Below are 19,355 nucleotides of genomic sequence, written 5' to 3'. Positions count from 1 at the left end.
CATGCCTGGAAGGCAATGCCCCTGTCGTGTGCTCCCAATGAAAGCTAATACTTAAAAAGTACCTATTAGACACCAGGCGCCAGGCGCTCCAAGCGCCTTACCTACACTCACCCACTTACCTTTCATGACAACCGAGGAGGAGGTGCTACCATTACAACCCATTTTACAGGTGAGGAGAGTCAGACACCCAGTTAGCAAGTGTGGGGATGAGAATCAAACTCAGCTGGAGCTCTCCACAGCTCGGGGACCCGCTCCCCACGTACCTTGAAGAAGCCGATGATGCCCACGCCGTAGGCCACGCAATACTTGTCCAGCAGCTCCCGGTTCCAGGCATCCAGGTTGACGTACTTGAGGATGTTCTCATAGATGATGAGGGCGAAGCGGCCGCGGCCCTTGTCAGTGAGTGTGGGCATGTCACCCTTGCCCGGTGCGATCTCTGTGCGGTACTTGAAGCGGCTGGACTCCAGGATCGCCACCACCTCCTGGCCCAGCTGGGAGTAGAGGCTCTCCACGAACACCAGCACCAACGGGTCCGTGCGGGAAGGGGCGGCCACCTGTATGGGCTTGAGTGGCAGCAGGCGGCTGGGGGCCACAGGCGGCGGGTCCCCACAGTCAGGCTCGGGGGCGTCCACCGAGGGCTCCAGGCCCCGCTTCCAGCCATATAGGTAGTAGGCCGAGACAAAAACGCTGAACAGGCAGAAGGCGAAAAGCAGGAAAAGTACAGCCTGCGGGGACATGTGCCGACACAGCCTGCGGAGGCGCGCCAGGGCGGGCATCCTGGCCCCCGAGACCTCGGCCACCGGGGGCCCGGCCGCCCTGGCTGCCCCAAGGCCCCACGCAGGAGAAGACTCCCAAGTTGTCCACCGACCAACAAGTTCACAGAGACTCAGCGAGCAAGGCCCGAAGCGGGCAGTGGCAGTGGCAGTGGAGGATCCGGGCCCCGGCCCTTCCTCCCAGCCAGGGGCGCAGTCCGCGGCTGGTTGCGCTCCTTCCTTCCTCCGCGCCCCTTTATGTCACCATGGCAAACCCCCACGCGGTCCTGTGCACAGCAGAAGTGCCCCAGGGCGTTAGGGCCTCCTGGGGGGGCTGGGCAGTGGGCCGAAGGATGCTGCGAATGCCTGGGGGTGCCGCATGCCGCTCGCTCGGTGGGGCCCCCGGGGCTAAGGCTGTGGAGAGAGGAGGAGAGTCAGAAGGCGGAAAGTCAGAGTGTGGGCTCCGGGGGTCCGCTGACTGTGGACCCACAGGTCCTGACCTCGGTGGGCCCAGATTCAATGACCGCTACCCAACCTGAGTTCATCATTTGGGGCAAGCTTGTCAATCTCTCTGAGCCTCAGCCTCTCCATTTGTTGACAACAGTACCTGCCTCACAAGAGGCTGGGAGATTACATCCACTAATGTGTATAAATCACACTGGGCAGTACCTAGCATATGATGTCTACAATGATAGTTGCTATTTATCATAATGATCAGTCCAAGACTAAACCAAGAAAACTCCAGAAGCAGGAAGGACAAAGTGAGACAACAAACATTTGCAAGGCCTAGGAGCTAGAGGTGGAATTCTAAATCACGACCCAACACCACGTTCTCACCATCTTCCCCTCACTTACCCACGTGCTTCCCCACCCATTTCTCTGAATGCACCCAGAAGCCCCATCTGACAGACGAAAAGACTAAGGCTCAGGCTAGGATTCAAACTCAGGGCTGTGAGGCATCAGCAGCTTGGCTGTGCTAGGAGCCCCTCTCAAACACCAGTGGTCTCATCTGGAAAGCACCACCCCTGCAGCATCGGGTTGGGGCCAAAGGATAAGTGAGTAAACCTGTCAGAGGAGCCCGGCATAAGCAACACTCAAGAAATCGCAGCTGGAGTCAGCTCTACCCACCACCAGAGCCTCCCATCAAGCATCTTAGATAGCCTCAACCACCAGAGGACAGAGAGCAGAAGCAAGAAAAACTACAATCCTGCAGCCTGTGGACCAAAACCCACAGTTACAGAAAGATAATCAAGATGAAAAGGCAGAGGGCTATATATCAGATGAAGGAACAAGAAAAAACCCCAGAAAAACAACTAAATGAAGTGGAGATAGGCAACCTTCCAGAAAAAGAATTCAGAATAATGATAGTGAAGATGATCCAGGACCTCGGAATAAGAATGGAGGCAAAGATTGAGAAGATGCAAGAAATGATTAACAAACACCTAGAAGAATTAAAGAACAAACAAACAGAGATGACCAATACAATAACTGAAATGAAAACTACACTAGAAGGAATCAATAGCAGAATAACTGAGGCAGAAGAACGGATAAGTGACCTGGAAGACAGAATGGTGGAATTCACTGCTGCGGAACAGACTAAAGAAAAAAGAATGAAAAGAAATGAAGACAGCCTAAGAGACCTCTGGGACAACATTAAACGCAACAACATTCACATTATAGGGGTCCCAGAAGGAGAAGAGAGAGAGAAAGGACCAGAGAAAATATTTGAAGAGATTATAGTCGAAAACTTCCCTAACATGGGAAAGGAAATAGCCACCCAAGTCCAGGAAGCGCAGAGAGTCCCAGACAGGATAAACCCAAGGAGAAACACACCGAGACACATAGTAATCAAAATGGCAAAAATTAAAGACAAGAAAAATTATTGAAAGCAGCAAGGGAAAAACGACAAATAACATACAAGGGAACTCCCATAAGGTTAACAGCTGATTTCTCAGCAGAAACTCTACAAGCCAGAAGGGACTGGCATGATATACTTAAAGTGATGAAAGGGAAGAACCTACAACCAAGATTACTCTACCCGGCAAGGATCTCATTTAGATTTGATGGAGAAATCAAAAGCTTTACAGACAAGCAAAACCTAAGAGAATTCAGCACCACCAAACCAGCTCTACAACAAATGCTAAAGGAACTTCTCTAAGTGGGAAACACAAGAGAAGAAAAGGACCTACAAAAACAAACCCAAAACAATTAAGAAAATGCTCATAGGAACATACATATCGATAATTACCTTAAACGTGAATGGATTAAATGCTCCAACCAAAAGACACAAGCTTGCTGAATGGATACAAAAACAAGACCCATATATATGCTGTCTACAAGAGACCCACTTTAGACCTAGGGACACATACAGACTGAAAGTGAGGGGATGGAAAAAGATATTCCATGCAAATGGAAATCAAAAGAAAGCTGGAGTAGCTATACTCATATCAGATAAAATAGACTTTAAAGTAAAGAATGTTACAAGAGACAAAGAAGGACACTACATAATGATCAAGAGATCAATCCAAGAAGAAGATATAACAATTATAAATATATATGCACCCAACATAGGAGCACCTCAATACATAAGGCAACTGCTAACAGCCATAAAAGAGGAAATTGACAGTAACACAATAATAGTGGGGGACTTTAACACCTCACTTACACCAATGGACAGATCATCCAAACAGAAAATTAATAAGGAAACACAAGCTTTAAATGACACAATAGACCAGATAGATTTAATTGCTATTTATAGGACATTCCATCCAAAAACAGCAGATTACACTTTCTTCTCAAGTGCACACGGAACATTCTCCAGGATAGATCACATCTTGGGTCACAAATCAAGCCTCAGTAAATTTAAGAAAATTGAAATCGTATCAAGCATCTTTTCTGACCACAATGCTATGAGATTAGAAATGAATTACAGGGAAAAAACGTAAAAAAGACAAACACATGGAGGCTAAACAATACGTTTCTAAATAACCAAGAGATCACTGAAGAAATCAAAGAGGAAATCAAAAAATACCTAGAGACAAATGACAATGAAAACACGATGACCCAAAACCTATGGGATGCAGCAAAAGCAGTTCTAAGAGGGAAGTTTTTAGCTATACAAGCCTACCTAAAGAAACAAGAAAAATCTCAAGTAAATAATCTAAACTTACACCTAAAGAAACTAGAGAAAGAAGAACAAACAAAACCCAAAGTTAGCAGAAGGAAAGAAATCATAAAGATCAGAGCAGAAATAAATGAAATAGAAACTAAGAAAACAATAGCAAAGATCAATAAAACTAAAAGCTGGTTCTTTGAGAAGATAAACAAAATTGATAAGCCATTAGACAGACTCATCAAGAAAAAGAGGGAGAGGACTGAAATCAATAAAATCAGAAATGAAAAAGGAGAAGTTACAACAGACACTGCAGAAATACAAAGCATCCTAAGAGACTACTAAAAGCAACTTTATGCCAATAAAATGGACAACCTGGAAGAAATGGACAAATTCTTAGAAAGGTATAACCTTCCAAGACTGAACCAGGAAGAAACAGAAAATATGAACAGACCAATCACAAGCAATGAAATTGAAACTGTGATTAAAAATCTTCCAACAAACAAAAGTCCAGGACCAGATGGCTTCACAGGTGAATTCTATCAAACATTTAGAGAAGAGCTAACACCTATCCTTCTCAAATTCTTCCAAAAAATTGCAGAGGGAGGAACACTCCCAAACTCACTCTATGAGGCCACCATCACCCTGATACCAAAACCAGACAAAGACACTACAAAGAAAGAAAATTACAGACCAATATCACTGATGAATATAGATGCAAAAATCCTCAACAAAATACTAGCAAACAGAATCCAACAACACATTAAAAGGATCATACACCACGATCAAGTGGGATTTATCCCAGGGATGCAAGGATTCTTCAGTATATGCAAATCAATCAATGTGATACACCATATTAACAAATTGAAGAAGAAAAACCATATGATCATCTCAGTAGATGCAGAAAAAGCTTTTGACAAAATTCAACACCCATTTATGATAAACACTCTCCAGAAAGGGGGCATAGAGGGAACCTACCTCAACATAATAAAAGCCATATATGACAAACCCACAGCAAACATCATTCTCAATGGTGAAAAACTGAAAGCATTTCCTCTAAGATCAGGAACGAGACAAGGATGTCCACTCTCACCACTATTATTCAACATAGTTCTGGAAGTCCTAGCCACGGCAATCAGAGAAGAAAAAGAAATAAAACGAATACAAATTGGAAAAGAAGAAGTAAAACTGTCACTGTTTGCAGGTAACATGATACTATACATAGAGAATCCTAAAACTGCCACCAGAAAACTGCTAGAGCTAATTAATGAATATGGTAAAGTTGCCGGATACAAAATTAATGCACAGAAGTCTCTTGCATTCCTATACACCAATGATGAAAAATCTGAAAGAGAAATTATGGAAACACTCCCATTTACCATTGCAACAAAAAGAATAAAATACCTAGGAATAAACCTACCTAGGGAGACAAAAGACCTGTATGCAGAAAACTGTAAGACACTGATGAAAGAAATTAAAGATGATACCAACAGATGGAGAGATATACCATGTTCTTGGATTGGAAGAATCAACATTGTGAAAATGACTATACTACCCAAAGCAATCTACAGATTCAATGCAATCCCTATCAAATTACCAATGGCATTTTTTACGGAACTAGAACAAATCATCTTAAAATTTGTATGGAGACACAAAAGACCCCGAATAGCCAAAGCAGTCTTGAGGGAAAAAAACGGAGCTGGAGGAATCAGACTCCCTGACTTCAGACTATACTACAAAGCTACAGGAATCAAGAAAATATGGTACTGGCACAAAAACAGAAACATAGATCAATGGAACAAGATAGAAAGCCCAGAGATAAACCCATGCACCTATGGTCAACTAATCTATGACAAAGGAGGCAAAGATATACAATGGAGAAAAGACAGTCTCTTCAATAAGTGGTGCTGGGAAAACTGGACAGCTACATGTAAAAGAATGAAATTAGAACACTCCCTAACACCATACACAAAAATAAACTCAAAATGGATTAGAAACCTAAATGTAAGACTGGACACCATAAAACTCTTACAGGAAAACATAGGAAGAACACTCTTTGACATAAATCACAGCAAGTTTTTTTTTGATCCACCACCTAGAGTAATGGGAATAAAAACAAAAATAAACAAATGGGACCTAATGAAACTTCAAAGCTTTTGCACAGCAAAGGAAACCATAAAGACAAAAAGACAACCCTCAGAATGGGAGAAAATATTTGCAAACGAATCAACGGACAAAGGATTAATCTCCAAAATATATAAACAGCTCATTCAGCTCAATATTAAAGAAACAAACACCCCAACCCAAAAATGGGCAGAAGACCTAAATAGACATTTCTCCAAAGAAGACATACAGATGGCCACGAAGCACATGAAAAGATGCTCAACATCACTAATTATTAGAGAAATGCAAATCAAAACTACAATGAGGTATCACCTCACACCAGTTAGAATGGGCATCATCAGCAAATCTACAAACAACAAATGCTGGAGAGGGTGTGGAGAAAAGGGAACCCTCTTGCACTGTTGGTGGGAATGTAAATTGATACAGCCACTATGGAGAACAATATGGAGGTTCCTTAAAAAACTAAAAATAGAACTACCATATGACCCAGCAATCCCACTACTGGGCATATACCCAGAGAAAACCGTAATTCAAAAAGACACATGCACCCCAATGTTCATTGCAGCACTATTTACAATAGCCAGGTCATGGAAGCAACCTAAATGCCCATCGACAGACGAATGGATAAAGAAGTTGTGGTACATATATACAATGGAATATTACTCAGCCATAAAAAGGAACGAAATTGAGTCATTTGTTGAGACGTGGATGGATCTAGAGACTGTCATACAGAGTGAAGTAAGTCAGAAAGAGAAAAACAAATATCGTATATTAACGCATGTATGTGGAACCTAGAAAAATGGTACAGATGAGCCAGTTTGCAGGGCAGAAGTTGAGACACAGATGTAGAGAACGGACATATGGACACCAAGGGGGGAAAACTGCGGTGGGGTGGGGATGGTGGTGTGCTGAATTGGGCGATTGGGATTGACATGTATACACTGATGTGTATAAAACTGATGCCTAATAGGAACCTGCAGTATAAAAAAACAAACAAACAAAACAACTAATACTAAACTTTCATTGGGTTATTTGTATGGAAATATGTTAATATAAATGTTTCAGACATTACATGAAATTTCTAAAAATCTTATATGTTCTGGTATAATGTTATAAGTCATAATCCTAGTTATTACCTTAAAATGTATATCTCAGAAATAACTAAAAAAAAAAAAAAAAAAAAAGAAATCGCAGCTGTCACTATCTGCCCCTTAATGCAACAGGCATCTCTCATCCTCAGGGTACGTGCCCACAGTGGCACAGGACAGCAGGTGACTGAACTCCCCAACTTGAGGATCCCAAGTTGCCCAACTTCCTCACCTAGACAGCGCCCCCCCACACCACGGCCCTCCAGTCTCCCTTTAACATGAGTGGAGGCCGCCGCTGAAAGCTGGCAGAAGAGCTCCCCTGGAGATGGGAGATGGGGACAAGGACAGAAGGTGTGAGGGACTGGCCTGCTGCCAGGGAGGGAATGTGAGCCTCAGATCCAGAGTCGGGGTCGGGGGGAAGATCTTCAGAATCCCTCCCGGCCCAAGACTATATGGTGTGCTTCGCGTGGATACAGTATACCAGAGACCCTACAATTGTACTTCTAGGAACTTATCCTAGAGGGAGTAACTGCAGAAGTGTGTCAACATTTCCCCACAAGAATACGAATCCCAGTGCTGTTTATAACAGCAAAGGATGTTGTTTATAATAGCAAATGCCCAACCATAGGGGATTGTCTTTAGCAATTACAATGCAAGCATGTGATGGAATCCCAGGCAGCCATTTACAATATGTTGAAGGCGGACGTTTACTGACATAGAAGTATAATTACCAGGACTTCCCTGGTGGTGCAGTGGTTAAGAATCCGCCTGCCAATGCAGGGGACATGGGTTCGAGCCCTGGTCCAGGAAGATCCCACATGCCACGCGGAGCAACTAAGCCCGTGTGCCACAGCTACTGAGCCCATGCGCCACAACTACTGAAGCCTGCGCGCCTAGAGCCCACGCTCCGCAACAAGAGAAGCCACTGCAATGAGAAGCCCGCGCACCGCAAAGAAGAGTAGTCCCCGCTCACCGCAACCAGAGAAAGCCTGCACGGAGCAACGAAGACCCAATGCAGCCCAAAATAAATAAATAAATTTTCAAAAAAAAAAAAAAAAGAAGAAATATAATTACCATATATATTGTTAAAGTGGAAAACATTTATAAGACCGTATGCATGGTCATATTTTTGTGAAAAATTTTATGCATAAGCCAGAAACTGGTACTAATCCAAGAAACAAAACAAAAATGGTAACAATTATCTCTGATTTTTATTTGCCTTTGTTTCCTAAATTTTCTACAATAATCATTTATTATTTTTGTGAATATAAGAAAACAAATGTTTTTAAAAGATGTGCTCAGAAGCAAAAGGCAGGGGTGTGAAATGAGGACACGTCTTGGACATCGGGTCTGCTCCCAGTTCTGCCATAATGTGCTGTGTGACCCCAGGCACACCCTGCCCCTTTCTGGGCTTCTTGCCTGTTAGAGAGAGGCCTGGGCCAGATGGTGTCTGGGGGCTCTTCCACCTCTGATATTCTACAATTCAGTCTCTACTATGTGCCAGCATCACAGGGAAGCCGGGACAGCCAAGAAAACAAGCACCTACAATGCGGGGAGTGTGACAGGGGAAGGGAGGGTATTTGAGAGAACTGAGGGGCACTTAATCCCCCTGCAGGAGGAAGGGGGAGGACCAAGGAAGGCTTCTTGGAGGAAGTGGTAGCAGAACTGGCCAGAAGACCGAGTAAGGGTTGACCAGGGGTAGGAACAGTGAGGAACACATACACAGCTTGGAGGCAGGGGAGTAGGCAGAGCTTTCCAGGGAGTCCCTGCAATTGCAGCTGAGAGCGGGGCCAGAAGGGGCAGGCTTCCTGGGCGAAGCCAGAAGAGCTGAGGCGACTGGCCCTGCAATTATTCCCAAAGGGCACCCACGTCCCACTTCCCATTGATAAGGGCAGCCCTCTGCCCTGCAGCCACAGCGAGCCCCACCCCTTGGCCCGGGGCCAGGGCAGGAGCACAGTGAGTGGGGAGGCAGAGCTGCCTCGAAGGTACCCTGCCTGCTGCCTGGGGGCACCTGCCTACTCGGGCCACCTAACCCCACAACCCCTGCAGGCCTGGGCACTGCGGTCTCTGGCCTTTGGTCTATTGCATTAACAGCCTTTCAACATGTGTGCTAATGACGACACAATCAGCAGTCTCAGGCATCTCGGGGTCACAGACCCCTGTGTGAATCTGACAACATTTCTCCATAAAAAATATGCACATATGCTAGAAAATGTTTTAACAATTTCAGAGTCCAAACCCCGTGTCCCCAGCCCCATCCATGGACCTAAAGCCCTAGGTAGTAGAGCCTAAGGATTACATGGGCAGACTAGAGCCAGGCAGCTTCGTTCAAACCCAAGCCCTACCACCCAGTAACTGTGCAATCTTGGGCAAGTTATTTAACTTCTCAGTGCCCCCAGCTTCCTAATCTGTAAAATGGGAAAACTTGACATACTTCCCAAAGTTGTGAAAATTAAATGAGTGGACACATAGGTGGTGCCATGCCTGGCACACAGTGCTGAACAAGGGTCAGCCGCTGTTGTCATGCACTCCTGTTGCCTATTTAACATACTCACAATGTGGGCAACACCTGAGCGCACAAAGCACCATCAAGTTCCTTGCTCGCGCTCTCTCTCTCTCTCTCAAGTCTCAAACAGCCCTTGGAATCCCAAATCCCCATTTTGAGAAACTGTGTCTTGCCCGGGAGCTGGATGGATGAGCAGAGGCCAGAGAGAGGCCAGCAGGCTAGGGAGAAGGCCATGCAAAGCCCAGGCCCGAGAGAGGGTAAAGGGAGAAAGAGGGTGGGCCAACTAGCCCCCATCCCCAGAGAAGGCCGAATACCCTGGCAAAGTGCTGACCACCCGTGAGCTGGCAACGGGGGCCTCCAGCACTGGCCCCACTGCAACCCCTCAAAGGCCTGGCACCAGCCTTCAAGGCCCTCCGTGCCCGCCTGAATTCCTGCACCCCTGTGGCTCAAGGGATGGCAAACTGGGGGTTTCTAACCCCTCTGGAGCCACCCAGGCCTCAAGGACAGCTGCAGGGCTGAGGCCTCAACACCTCCCTCCCGCCCTGGGCCTGCCTGGGCCTTGCCGACATCACCAGCCGTTTTCCTAAACTCCAGCCTCGCCCAACCAGTCACCAATCTTGGTCATGCATCTAAGTCTTTGCTAATGAAGTTCCCATTGCTTGGAATGCCTCCCCCTACCCCTTGGGACACTTACTCATCCTTCAAGACCCCAGTTCCAATGTCATCACCTCTCTGAAGTCATCTCCACCCACCACCCCGTTTCCCGCCCCCATGTCCCATTCCTTAGGCTCCCACCCCATCCCTAAGCTATAGCATGGAAGCTGAAAACCAGGACCCTCAGGCTAAAACAGGATGCAGCATTCTTGTTCCTTGACAGCATTTTTCTTTGAGATTAGCTATCAACATCTTAAAATCAGGAGATTTCATATAAAAGTCAGAACTTCCGACTTCTTTAAAAAGAGTACATTTTAGGGACTTCCCTGGCAGTCCAGTGGTTAAGACTCCGAGCTTCCACTGCAGGGGCATGGGTTCGATCCCTGGTCAGGAAACAAAGCTCCCGCATGCAGCACAGCACGGCCAAAAAAAAAAAAAAAACATGAAATATAAAAAGAGCACATTTTGGTGACACACACGCCCACTGGCCACCATCAGCTGAGGCTATAAAGTGCCAGCCTCACATGGGTTAACACAGTCCCATAACCAACCTCCCTCTCTCATTTGGCTTCCTGCCCAGCCCCTGAGCACACCTGAGTGTGTGGTCCAGGCGGAGCAGACTTGGGGGGTTTCTACATACGGCTCTGTGCCCTGGAACCTGCAGATCACGGGGCCGGACCAGGATATACTGACCTGTGCATGGGCAGGCCCTGCCTGGTACCTGGCACACAGAGGCCTTCCCCACATGCCTGGGTGCCCCAAAGGGCAGGGACAAGTCTGATTCATTGTGGAAGCTCCCATCACTTTTCCCAGCAATGGTCCTTATTGAATACTCAGGATATAAATGATGAGCAGCTGTTATTATTCCCAGTTTACAGATAAGGAGACTGAGGCCCAAGGTGAAGTGACTTTCAGTCCTCCATGAAGCCCAGGTGTTTCTATAATTAAAAATAATAGCAATAATACCATTATAATTATCATCATTGTTATTTTTAACTGCATTTACCCTGAGCCAGGCACTGTGCTAAGCACTTTTACATACTTTATCTCAGTTAATCCTTACAACTAGTACTGTCATTATTCACATTTACAGTTGCAGAAAATAAGGCTCAGAGATGTTAAGTCACTTGCCCAAAACCATACAGCTAGTCAGTGACAGAGCTGAAATTTGAACCCAGACCCCATGAAGTGGTGATGGATCCAGAGCCCATAGGGGAATATTGGCAGGGACAGGGGAGAGCATGAGGGGGCCTCAGCTACCAAGGCCTCCAGCCCTCAGCCAGGCTTCCACTGTGCTCTCCCAGCCCTAGGCCTAGCTTTCCCTGCCAAGGTGCTGGGGATAATGAATGAGATGCTCTGGTTGTCATGGAGATGCCATGGCAACACTGCACTTTCGGGAAATACCACGGTAACTGTGGCCACTGCTCTGGAGTTGAAAGTCACTCACGACCCCACCCCTCACTCCAAAATGCTCTGGTGCCCCGACAGTCCTCTCTAGGACCCAAAGGAAAAGGAGGCAGAGGTACAAGGGACTTCTCGGAGACCAAGCTGTCTAGAGAGCAGGACCAGCTCTGCCATGGATAGACAGGTGGGCTCCAGGAATGAGACCAAGAGCTCCCTGTGCCTTTTATGGTAAAATGCACTTAACAACCCAACTCCCATGTACTTGCTGCCTACCATGTGCAGCAGGCCTCCTGTGAAGGGCCGAATGCATCATGCTGTTTCACCCCAACCGTCTGAGGGGCAGTGATGCAGTGGCTGCTAGCATCTCTGTTAAAGGCTCAGACTGGAGCCAGCTTGCATGGTCTTGAATCTTGCCTCCATTATTTACCAGCCTGTGACCTTTGCGCAAATCTCTCGACCTCTCTGAGTCTCCATTTCCCCAAGTATAAAATAGGGTTTATACTACTTATCTATTTTGCAGGGCTGTTGCCAAGACTAAGAGAGATGATATGCGTAAAACTGCTCAGTGCCTGGCACACAGTGATACAGGCTAACAAAATGATTATCCATTTAATGGAGTTGGAAACTGAGGCTCAGGAAGGAACTGACCCAAGGCCACATATCAAATTGACAGTGGATCCAGAAAGAGGAAGAGACGTCAGGCTTGGGAGCACACGGGAAGTCGGGAACAAGCAGAGGATCCATTCCCTGTTCCCTCATTCTGTACCTGAGCACCGCCAGGTACCAAGCCTGGCACTGGGCACTGAAGATGCAGGCCTTTGGGCTCCAAGGTTTTATCTGGTGTGATGCTGCTGCCGGGCGAATGGAGCAGGTCCCCAGAGCCCCGCATGCTCACCCAGCCCATGCTCACCCTGCCTGGGTCACTCCCGACCATGCCCCCTACTCCCTCCCCTCTCACAGGCACACGAATGGACAGGCAAACTCACATGGTGCCGAGATGTTCAAATGGTGTCATCACGGGCATCTGGGTCACAGGCACAAGTATGGGGCGGGGAGCTGAGAGGAGTGCAGGGAGAGCCCCACAAGCAGGCTCAAAATTATGTGAATGGGCACCCGGCCTCGGGGAGGAGGAGTGGCTGCCGGCCGGGCACTGGTAGCCCCACATGCAATCCCAGGGCCACTCCCCAGAGCTGACTTGGCCCCTCCCATCCTGTCACACCCCCAGCACAGTCACGCCACCACCCATTACCCAGCCATACCCCACAGCCACGCTGCTCCACCAGCTACCCCGCCCTAGCCTACCCCACCCACTACGTACAGCAAAGAAAATCCTCCACATTTGCTTCCCAGCTGTGCAGGAGTTTCTCCAGCGCAATTACACCCTTGGGAGGCCGAGACCAGAAGCAAATCCCTTCCTCTGCTGTAATCTGCTGCACACCCCATCCCCCATAGCCCCGCAGTACCGCCTGGCTGGGGGCTAAGATGCCGCCCATCAGTCACCCCGGAGTCCATGGTTGCCACCAAGGGACTGTCAGAAGTCTGGCTCAAGGGTCTCAGGGTTACAGAGTATACAGTCCATCTTGCGGTGAGCACATGGGGACACTGAGGCCCAGAGACAGAAAAGGACCCCCTCGGGTGGCGTTCCCAGGCCTGCCCCAGCCCCACCTGCCTTGGCCCATTTTCTTACCCACTAAAACCCTGCAGGTCCTCCTCCAAGGCCAGCCTCAGCCGAGAGCTGGACTCTGCCAGCTGTGGATTTCAGAAGTCCTAGATGAGTTCTCCTGCTCCATACCCCACCATGCAGTGCCGGATTTATGCTGCCAGATGTCGGCTGCAATTATAACTAGAACACTGGTCCCCAACTTCACCTAAAGCTTTCCAAGGCAGAAGCGGTCTCCCACCTACAGCAAGTACTTAAGAGCGAAGTGCCCTTGCCAATGACCTTTCCCTTTTTGAATGTGCTATGAGGAATCGCCAAGCCAAATGCATTAAAACATGAACTTCCATTTATCAGACATGATATGCCTGCACTACATGCTACTATTAATCCTTACAATAGCACCATGACCTACGTTCCCTTCATTTTACAGATGAGGAAACCGAGGCCCAGAGGGGGCCCGTGACTTGCCCAGCCACAGAGCTAACAAGTGGGTAACTGGGAATCTCAGCACCGAGGCGCCAGCTCATCATCCTTCAGCAACACACGCCCTCCGTGTTCACCTAGGACAGCTGACATAAGCCAGCGCCCACACACCCCATGCTCCACTCCCTTTGAATACCACTTTCTGTTTTTATTTTCATGCATTTTATGTGTGTTTTAACATCAAAAGCAGCCTCTAACGATCCTTCTTGGAAGCAGACCCACAAATCACGCATCAATTGACAAGCAAACAAAGCATAAAGCGCCGGTTCACTCCCCAGTTCTCAACCTGGGATTTGTTCTGGGTTCCCGGGAGGGGAATGCCCAACAAAAACCTCAAGAACTTATACCCCCCACTTGTTGAGAATTTGTGTTTCTTCCAACAAGCCCTGAGTTGAGAGTTTATCTTTGCACCAGCTCTGAAAAAAAGAGTTTACTGAGCAAACAAACAAGACAGCTGGGGGCAAGGGGGTTTGCAGAGTGGGGAACAAGACAGGTCAGGACCAGCTGCCCTCTGGTCCCACTGAAGCTCTAGGGCAGACCAAGGTGGGCAGGACCCTCACAGGGCAAGCTCTTCGTTAGCCCACGGAACTCCCCAAAATAGGACTCTCTCCACCCAACCCCCAAATCCATCTACGCAGAGCCAAATCCATTCCTAGCTATTTTTCTTAGGCTCAGATCACAGGCACTTGAAAAAAACAGAAAGATATTTCTTTGCAAATATCATAACCTCCCTCGCTGACAGCAGCCAGCACTGACTGAGCTCCTGGTAACTTGCCAGCCCCACACCAGCTTTCCCTGATTTATCACACCCACTCCTCACACGCTGAGAGCTGGTGTCACCGATACGTGCACTCACAGACAGGAAACCTAGGCTCAGAGAGGGTACGAAGCAACTGACTCAAGGTCACACAGCTGGGCAGGGGGAGAACTTGGACAACCCCAAGCCTGCCCACCTCGGAGCCCCTGCTTGTAACCTCCGGGCAGCTGCCCAGCATTCCACACCATTCTTGAACCAGGTCGGCGGCCCAGAACGTACCCAGAGACAGGCTTCCTGCAGGTAACCAGCCCCAGCTGCCTCAGAGCAGGCTGATCGGCTCCTCTGGCAATGGGAAAGCCTCCCTTCACGGGCAGACAGGGGCACCACAGATCCCCAGAGGCAGGACCTCAGCCAGACGGTCTTCACCTTCCCCCGCCCCAGGGGCCTGTGTCATCCCCAGATAGGCAGAGACCCCACATGAGAAAGGGAGGCTGCCTCTACGCCCCAGGCAGAGGTCTCATGCTGAGGAATGGGAGGGAGAGAGAGGTGGGGAGGCTCGGAAGCAGGAGATCTCAGCTAAAAGGGCCAACTCAAAGGACAGCAGTGACTGGACAGCCTCACAGGTCTGCTGCACGCCAGGTACAAGCACTTCCCAATCATGACCTCAGTTATTCGTCATCTTCTCTCAAAGAAGTACAAACAAGTTTACCATTATTCATTCCCCCCTGTCTGCCACCCTTGCAGAGGAGCCAGGAAATGCTGGTCAGCCCCAGCCCCCGCCCTCCTACTTGCCCACTCCAGGTTGCCGTATGATCCCTGACAGATTCTGAGAAACAGGTGTATGGGGGGTGGGGAAGCCCTCCATCTCTAGGATGCGGAAGCAAACTCCATGTGCGCCTGGAGTCCACGTCGGCATTCCAGCGCTTCCACTGGCTCCCTCTGGGCAATACCCTTCCCTTCTCTGAGCCTGTTTCCTCACCTGGACAGCAAGGGGTATAGATTAGATCAGAAGTTTGTGATCTCCTGGGGTTACAGAACCCTTTGAGAGGACTTCCCTAACCAGCACAGTGGTTAAGAATCCGCCTGTCAATGCAGGGGACCCGGGTTCAAGCCCTGGTCCAGGAAGATCCCACATGCCGTGGAGCAAATAAGCCCGTGCACCACAACTACTGAGCCTGCGCTCTAGAGCCCGTGAGCCACAACTACTGAGCCCGCATGCCACAACTACTGAAACCCACGCATCAAGAGCACATGCTCCGCAACAAGAGAAGCCACCACAATGAGAAGCCCGCGCACCGCAATGAAGAGTAGCCCCCGCTCGCCACAACTAAAGCCCATGCGCAGCAACGAGGACCCAACGCAAAAAAACCAAAGAAATAAAAAATAAAATTAAAAAAAAAAAAAGAACCTTTGAGAGTATCATGAAGGCTGTTAGTGGACTCTCCCCAGACAGATGCCATACTTACTTACTCCATACAAATTCAGGGAGGTTGTGACCGCACCCTTCTCCAAAAGCCAAGTTAAGAATATGGAAACTCTGTAGCAGCCCCTCTGACTTAGACAAGCCATAGCCTCACCGTCAAGATAGGACTGAAACCATGAATGTAACATCTGAGCCCCTGGGACCGCATCATTCCAGCTCCCCCCATGGCCTTGCAGTAAATCTTTAACTCCCAGACCTGCTGGCTTCAGGTGGATTTGTGAACTTGCTGAGCTGTCAGAAGAAGCTCAAAGAGAAGCTAAGCCCTTCCTTCCCACCCCTCAGCCATGGTCTCCTTTACCATCAGGAATCTGCCAGGTCAGCCCTGGCCCATCTCCCTGGGGCAGTACTGGGGGCTGGGACACTTGAGGAACCCACTTCTGGTCCTGAATGCAGACGGGACCCAGTGCCAGGCTTAGGGGCCAGCTCGCCCTAACCCCTGCACCCCCCGGCCCCCTCCTGCATTGGTATGAACACGCACACACTGTGGGTACACACACATCAGACAGACCTGGGAGGACTGGACAGGAGGGAGGGGACACGGGGCTGTGGTCAGAGGGTACAGGGAGGTCGGGGAGAAAATGACAGGACCCACCCGAGCTCCAGGTAGTAGCCGCTCAGCTCCACTCCACTTCGCGTCACCACATCCTCTTAATGGCTTCACGCTCCTCACGTAACGCAGTCACAACTAATCCCAGAGCCAGGACAAATGGCATGACTGTCCACCCAATTCCCTCCCTGGGAGGGAGGGCGTGGCCCTAGGGCACCCTGGGCCACCAACCACGTTCCCAGAAGCCTCCAGGCCTCCCCACCGCCATGTCCCTTGCCAGAGGCCACCGACCCCTACCTCCTGAACCTCAGGAAGAGGATGTCTTGTCTGACTCTGCCCCATGCCCAGGGGACCCCTCAGCAGGCAGGGATCCCGCTCGCTCACCCCTGCCCTGCCAGAGGTGCCTTCCATGGTAGAGGAGAAAGCATGTCCCTGACCCTGATGCCAGTGGGCCCTAGGCTTCCTCTCAAGAAAGGTGGCAGCCAGGAGCAGCTGAGCCCTCACTGTCAGCAAGGGTAACTGGGCTCTGGCTGCAGCCCTGCCTGACTGCCTATGCGATCCATGCAGGGCCCTTCCCCCACCCCAGACCTCAGTTTCCCCGCCTGTCCTGAGAAGAAGAGGAAGAAGGACTGATATCTTCTATCAGGCCAGCAGGTGGTCAAAGTGCCTGTGATGTTGGCTTTTGGTCCCTGACCCAACCCCAGCTCAGTGGCCAGGCCCTTCCCATTGCCCTCGCTGCCCCGTCCCCAACTCCCACAAAGAAAGAAGGGTAACTGCCAGAGTGCGGAGGTGCTACGGCTGAAAAGGGCCTTCCAAAGCCCAGAGAGGAGAAGCAACTCGGCCACGATCACACAGGCAGCGGGATGAGGGCCAGGCTAGCCTGGGTTTGCTCTTCAGCAGCAAACACGAAAGAGTGTCCACCTGCGAGGGTATTTGCCTTTTTATTTATTTATTTATTTTTGGCTGCATTGGGTTTTCGTTGTTGCGCGGACTTTCTCTAGTTACGGTGAGCAGGGGCTACTCTTTGTTGCGGTGTGTGGGCTTCTCACTGTGGTGTGCTTCTCTTGTTGTGGAGCACGGGCTCTAGGCTTACAGGCTTCAGTAGTTGTGGCTCACGGGCTCAGCAGTTGTGGCTCACGGGCTCTAGAGCACAGGCTCAGTAGTTGTGGCACACGGGCTTAGTTGCTCTGCGGCATGTGGGATCTTCCTGGACCAGGGCTCGAACCCATGTCCCTTGCATTGGCAGGTGGATTCTTAACCACTGCGCCACCAGGGAAGCCCTGGTATTTGCCTTTTTAGAGGATGCCAAGGAGAGCGCAAGGAAACTTGCTAAGTAGCAGAATTTCAGGTCCCAAGAGCAGCAGTGGGGAAAATAATGGCATGTCTGTACATGTAGGACCTGGGGGTGGAGACTGCCGACTGTCCAAGGCCCCTCATGTCAAACCACGAGGGTGGCCTAGGCTCCTGCCAGTCCCGGGTGATCCCAGGAACCCCTGCAGGGATTAGCGGCTGTGGCCACCTCTTCACAAGTCACCTGAGGCCCAGCCTGCAGGCCCGGAGGTGGTGATGGGGAGATTGGCCCAGCTGGACACCCCAAGACCAGGCTTCCCAGAAGCCTTGGGGAAACTGAAAAGGCTCCAGGCCCTGTGGCCAGAGTGGAGGGAAGCCAGGTGCACTGGGGGCAACAAAGAGGAAGGGAAAGCCTTGAGGCACTTGGAGCCACAGAAGCCCCCTAATCTCCTGGAGGCCTGGTGGGCACAACCCAGGCCTGCTGAGACCAGGGAAGCTTCATCAGGGCCCGCATGAAAGCAGCTCGCCCCTCCAGACTCGCTGGGGCTTGTCGCCGTGACAGGAGCCCGCCGCTAACATGCCTCCCCTCCAGGGTGAGGGGCTCGAATGCTTACATGGAGGCGCAGCTGGCAGGGGAAGGGGCAGCAGGTGGGGAGAGGGGGCGGGAGGACCTCGCTTTCTCTGGATCACAGGCCGCTAGAGAGCAGAGACAGAGTAAGAAGCACCGGGCAGGTGACCTACTTATCGAAGGTCCTTTTTAAAGGGGCCAGGGGACCTTGGTGAGACTCTGCAAGGTAGCTGGCAGGTGTCCCCAGACCCCCAAGGTTCGGGGACCAGTTCCTGGGGTCAGGAGGCTGGCGCTCTAGTCCTAGACTGGGCTAGAGTGAGGCATCCAGGCAGCAGGCACAAACATGAAGGAGGCGCCCACTCCCAGCTGCTGGCGTGCACCTGCATGACGGCGGCGAGAGTCGCACCGCGGCCCCAAGCACTCCTCACAGTCTGCCTCTAAGTGCCTCCCTCGTCTCGCCCTAGGCCCAGCCTTGCACTAACCTGCCAGTGACCCCACCAAGCACCCGCTCCTGTCAGGCCTTGCTTTGCTCACCAGTAAAATGGAATGGCGCCAGATGACTCCAGGGGCCCTTCTAACTCGAAGCTGGGCAGTTCTGCAGGGAGTGTAACTGACCTCCACTGCTCCTCCCCAGAAATGGGCACAATGGCCCCCACTCCCGCCACCCATAAGCCCATCGGGCACCATGCTCCACCATGATACAACCTCTCCATATAACAGTGTGCTATGCCCTTTGCTAAACGCTTGGCCTCTGCTTCATCAAGGCCTCATTTTACAAATGTGGAAACAGGCTCGTGGAAGTTAAGCAACTGGCTCGAGCTTCCAGGTGGGAAGTGCTGAGCTGAGATTTGAACCAGCGCCTGGCTGTAATCCTACATTCCATGGGATCCGCCACAGATAACCCAAAACTCACTATGGCTCAGAAGA

General features: G+C 49.9%; 1 protein-coding gene and 1 long non-coding RNA gene across 7 annotated transcripts in view; one reads left to right on the top strand and one right to left on the bottom strand.

Annotated features, from left to right (window-relative positions):
* The window catches only part of NDST1 (N-deacetylase and N-sulfotransferase 1), an 85,591-nt gene that overhangs the window by 43,682 nt on the left and 22,554 nt on the right, over positions 1-19,355 (bottom strand). For all 6 annotated transcript variants that reach the window (XM_082381481.1, XM_082381480.1, XM_082381478.1 and 3 more), the window contains one exon: positions 264-1,166. In XM_082381481.1, the coding sequence (XP_082237607.1) occupies positions 264-776 (513 nt within the window). In that variant the 5' untranslated portion in view covers positions 777-1,166. The remainder of the gene's footprint in view (positions 1-263; positions 1,167-19,355) is intronic.
* LOC309624015 overlaps positions 1,081-19,355 on the top strand; it is a 28,457-nt gene continuing 10,182 nt past the window's right edge. Inside the window, exon 1 of the long non-coding RNA XR_014241742.1 lies at positions 1,081-1,185. This is a non-coding gene — a long non-coding RNA (uncharacterized lncRNA). The remainder of the gene's footprint in view (positions 1,186-19,355) is intronic.

This window comes from Balaenoptera borealis, assembly GCF_965194805.1.
Source record: "Balaenoptera borealis genome assembly, chromosome: 2".
Lineage (NCBI taxonomy): Eukaryota > Metazoa > Chordata > Mammalia > Artiodactyla > Balaenopteridae > Balaenoptera > Balaenoptera borealis.
The sequence above is the reverse complement of the archived record's forward strand: the minus strand, read 5'-3'. Positions and strand labels throughout refer to the sequence as shown.